The 3,911-nt window shown below is 66.8% G+C and overlaps 1 protein-coding gene across 9 annotated transcripts in view; it reads right to left on the bottom strand.

The window, feature by feature from the left end:
* Positions 1-3,911, bottom strand: part of BEGAIN (brain enriched guanylate kinase associated) — a 30,168-nt gene that overhangs the window by 23,934 nt on the left and 2,323 nt on the right. For 2 of the 9 annotated variants that reach the window (XM_049612147.1, XM_049612148.1), the window contains exon 2: positions 3,770-3,798. In XM_049612147.1, coding sequence (XP_049468104.1) covers positions 3,770-3,783 — 14 coding nt within the window. In that variant the 5' untranslated portion in view covers positions 3,784-3,798. Of the gene's footprint in view, positions 1-2,787; positions 2,912-3,769; positions 3,905-3,911 lie in introns of those variants that run through there. The other 7 variants (XM_049612145.1, XM_049612149.1, XM_049612150.1 and 4 more) reach the window with 4 other exon arrangements.

Genomic DNA, 3,911 nt, shown 5'->3' with positions numbered 1-3,911 from the left:
GGGGGGGGGGGGGGGGGAAGCCCTGATGGGGGAGGGGTCTTGGGGCGCCCCTGGAGGGCTGGCAGCCTTCCTGTTCTTGACCTGGGTGGTGGTCGTCCTAAACTTAATCCCCAAACCGCAGAGATATGTATGGCCTTTTCTACAGCTCATCACGGTTCACAACTTTGAAATAGTCCAGCGGGGGTGGGGGGGGGTTGGTGGACGCATAACGGGAAGAACTGTGGTTTCCTGAGAACCTTCTCCATCCCAGGTGCCCTGTGGCGGTTGACCCACTTTCCTCCACGACAGAGGGGACGGGAGCCCACGCAGAGGAGAGGGCTTGCCCAGAGGCCTGCGGCAGACAAAGTGGCCGCGGCAGGAGTGAAGGCAGAGGGGACCCTGTGCGGAGAGAAGCAAAGGAGCGGATGAATTTGAGGATTAGCAGCTGTGCTCTGCACACTGCCGGCCAGGCTGGCCTCGCTAATATCCACAAATAGTTGAGTGTCCCCAGAAGAGTCGCTCAGGCAGTCAGAGGCAGGGAAGCTAAGTGAGCGAGGGCAGGGCACACGCGAGGCCGGATTAGAGGTGGCCAGACCTGGGGGAGCACTGCGGTGGGCCAGGCCCTGCAGGCGCTGGGGCTGGAAAAGTCGAGGGGTCAGAGCCAGGCTCTGCCGGAAGGGGCTCCGCTCCGGGACACGCGGGAGGACACTCCATCGGCCCGCATTCCCCTTCCCTCGCCTGTTTGCCCGGACACATCCTCGCTTCCTCGGGCCTCTATGGCCTTTGCGCCTCTTGGAAGGCCTGACTGGTCTATCCTCCTTGCAAATTCCTGTTCATTCTTTGAGCCTTGGCTCAAGCGTCCCCGCTTCCAGGAAGCCCTCCCTGATATCCCAAGTCAGTGACCCTGGCCTGGCATCCCTGGGAGGATCTGCTGATGGGGCTGTGTCCTTGCCTGCTCCGGACGGTGGCCCTGGGTCTTACTCGGTCTCAGCCCCCAGCGCGGGACTTGGTACGCAGAAGGGGAATGACTCTCCCCCCCCCCCCCCACCAGGGATGAGGGGCAAAAGCATCACAAAAGCCCCAGAGGGAAGGTGACAGGGAGAAGAAAGAGTCTGTCATGTGGACAAGAAGGCCGGTGAAAGTTCATTCTAGGCAGAGAGAACAGCACAGGCAAGGGCAGGAGCGTGTGACAGCTTGTTTGGGCCTGGGAGGGGAGACTTCAGCATGATGGGTGGTGAGCAGGGGGAGTCAGCAGAGGGGCTGGGGCGAGGCGAGCCCGGCTGTGCACCTGCCCACAGAGGGAGCCACTGAGGGTCAAACGGACACCGTCCTTTTGCTCACTCGTCATATATTTCCTGGACCCCCCCCCCCCCACGAGCCAGGCTTGGTCCCAGGCACCAGGGTAGGGGTGCGCTGGACAGGGCAAAGCACCTGCCGTCTAGGAGCTCAGTTCGGCTCCCCAGGCCCGGCCTGCAATGTACAGAAACTGCCCTCTAGGGGCGTGGGGGGGAGGGGACAGGTGGCACACAGGGCTGGGCCATGGGGCCATTCCTCTGGACACCCCAAGACCCCTCCAGTTGGACCACCAATGGATCTTCTCCCGCCTGGGGGACCCACCACAGTGTGGACTGGATGCCCCACGATGAACCTCCACCCGGCCTGTGGGTCACATCTCAGGTGGGGCACATCATTCTCCCAACAGCCCTGCGAGGTGGGGGTGATTAGGACATCCACTTCACAGATGGGAAAACTGAGGCTGGAGACTTGGATCTGAGAGGCTCCAGACCCCAGGACCTACCACCCCTGCCGACCAACTTCCCCCACATCCCTCTGGGCCTCTTGGTCCTAGACGCCCGGCACTACCTGCGGGGCAGAACCGCACGGGGGCAGCCCCTGCACCTGCTGGGAAGGAAGGGTCTGGAAAGGCCCTCGAGGCAGCTCTGAGAACACTGATGAGGTGAGAAGAAGAAAGGGGGTAGAACCCTCCCCGGTTCTGGGATGCTATGCTGGGTCCTGGCTCCACGGGACCCCCATTCCCACAAGCTCCAAAAGTCTGCCTCTGCTGAAAGCCCGAGTGGCCCAGAGCAGCCCGGCGGCCCAGGCCCTGGCAACTGCCACTGGCCTTTGGGACTCAGCCCGGGGAAGCCCTCGGCCCATCTGGCAAAGCCATGCCTGATGCCTTTAGCGTGTCAGGCACCACTGCCCAGGTGGCTCACCTGTCCACTTGACTCACCTGCCCACCTGCGTCCCCAACCCGGCTGGGCCATGTCTCTGTCCCCACTGCCCAGCACACAGGGGTGGGTGCTCAAGAACCTTGGCTGGGCACGGAGGGGGAGAGAAAGAGAACCACGGAAGGGACCCTCCCTCCCCCCCACCCCGCCCCTGCCAGCTGGTCTTGCTACGAAGACCCCCCACCAAGGCTACCTTCTTGTCAAGTCTCAGCTGGGCAAAGCAGTAGCCCATTCTTCCCAGGAACCCTTCCCGGGTGGGGACACTGGTGAGACGACGGCCAGTGTGGGGTATCTGTATGGCCACAGCCAGGCTTGCTTGCCCCTTGGGCCTCTCCAGCACCCCCTGGACCTTGGCCATGACAAGGCGGGCCTGGCTGCACGTCAGATTTTGGGTCTGAGCTCCTAGGACCTGAGAGATTGGACCCCTCCTCCCAGCCCAGGACAAGTGGGTCCTTGCCCCGTGGGACTCACAGGAGAGGGCTGCACTCCAGCTCAGTGGCCAGGAGATGGCCCCGCTCTGAACAGCCAGTCCCGAGCCACCGTGTGAGACCCCCGGGACACTCACGGAAGAACTCACCCGCAGCATTAAGGGTCAGCTGGGAAGGCCCCGGGTCTCCTTGCCCTAGTCCCAGGGCCACGTTCTGGAACAAGCCTGGGCTGGCAGGTCCCTGACCCTCAGGGGATGGGTGTCCCGGCCGCAAGGAGCGATTCTGGCCTTGGGAGGAGGGCGAGGGGGAGGGGTCGCGAGACCCTCCGGCCTTTGGAGACGGTGCCGAAACCCAGCAGCCAGAGCCGGGCCTGCTGCCCACACGACGCCTCGGCTCGGGCTCCGGAAGGAAAACACAGGAGGGGTGTTCCCAAAGTGGGGGTCAGGGTGGCCAAGGGAAGTCGCGGAGGAAGTCGTGAATATTCAAATCGGCTGATTCCCCGGGCGGGCCTGCCGCGGAGGGAGCCCGGTGGAGTCCGCGGCGGCTCAAAGTTGAGCACCCCGAGGGAGGCCGCGGGGGACGCTCCCCAGACTCGCGGGATTCCCCCAAAATGGCTCCAAGACGCGCCTGCCTCGCCCGGCCGGCCGCGAGGACTCCATCCCCCACCCCCGCCCCCACGAGGCGGAAACTTAAAAGCTCAGAACCAGGCAACTGTCAGCCGGGGGAGGGGGGTTAGGAGGGGTGGGGTGGTGGCGGACCAGCCGGCGCGGGGACCCGGCGCGACCCGCAGGAGCGGAAACCCGGAGGGTCCCGCGGGGTGGAGTGGGGGAGGGGGGGGGGGGGGGCAGCCGGGGGGCCGGGGGGGGGCCGGGGGGGGGGGGGGGGGGGGGGCGCGCGCGCGGGGCCCCCCGGGGCCCCCCCCCCCCCCCCAGCCGCGGCGGCCCCGGCCGGGCGGAGGAGCCCCCCGCGAGGGGCTCCCCGTCGTGTCGCCGCGCGCAGTCCCGCACCGCACACCGCACACCCGGCCCGCCGGGGCGGCCCGGGCGGAGCCCTCCCGGGCGCTGCCCTCCCGGGCGCCCCCACCCCGACCCGGCCCCGCGCGAGCCGCGGCTCGGAGGACGCTGCACTCACCTGAGTTTCTCCATGTCTGCGGCAGAGGCCTGCGAGAAACCAAACGAGAGGGTCAGCAGGCAGGAGGCGTGCGCCCCGCGGCCGCGCCGGGCGGCGCCGGGCACAGCGGGCACCGGGCGGGCGCGGCGGCGGGGCGCCCCGT

This window comes from Panthera uncia (assembly GCF_023721935.1).
Source record: "Panthera uncia isolate 11264 chromosome B3 unlocalized genomic scaffold, Puncia_PCG_1.0 HiC_scaffold_1, whole genome shotgun sequence".
Taxonomy (NCBI): Eukaryota; Metazoa; Chordata; class Mammalia; order Carnivora; family Felidae; genus Panthera; species Panthera uncia.
This window is presented reverse-complemented; position numbering and strand designations above follow the sequence as displayed.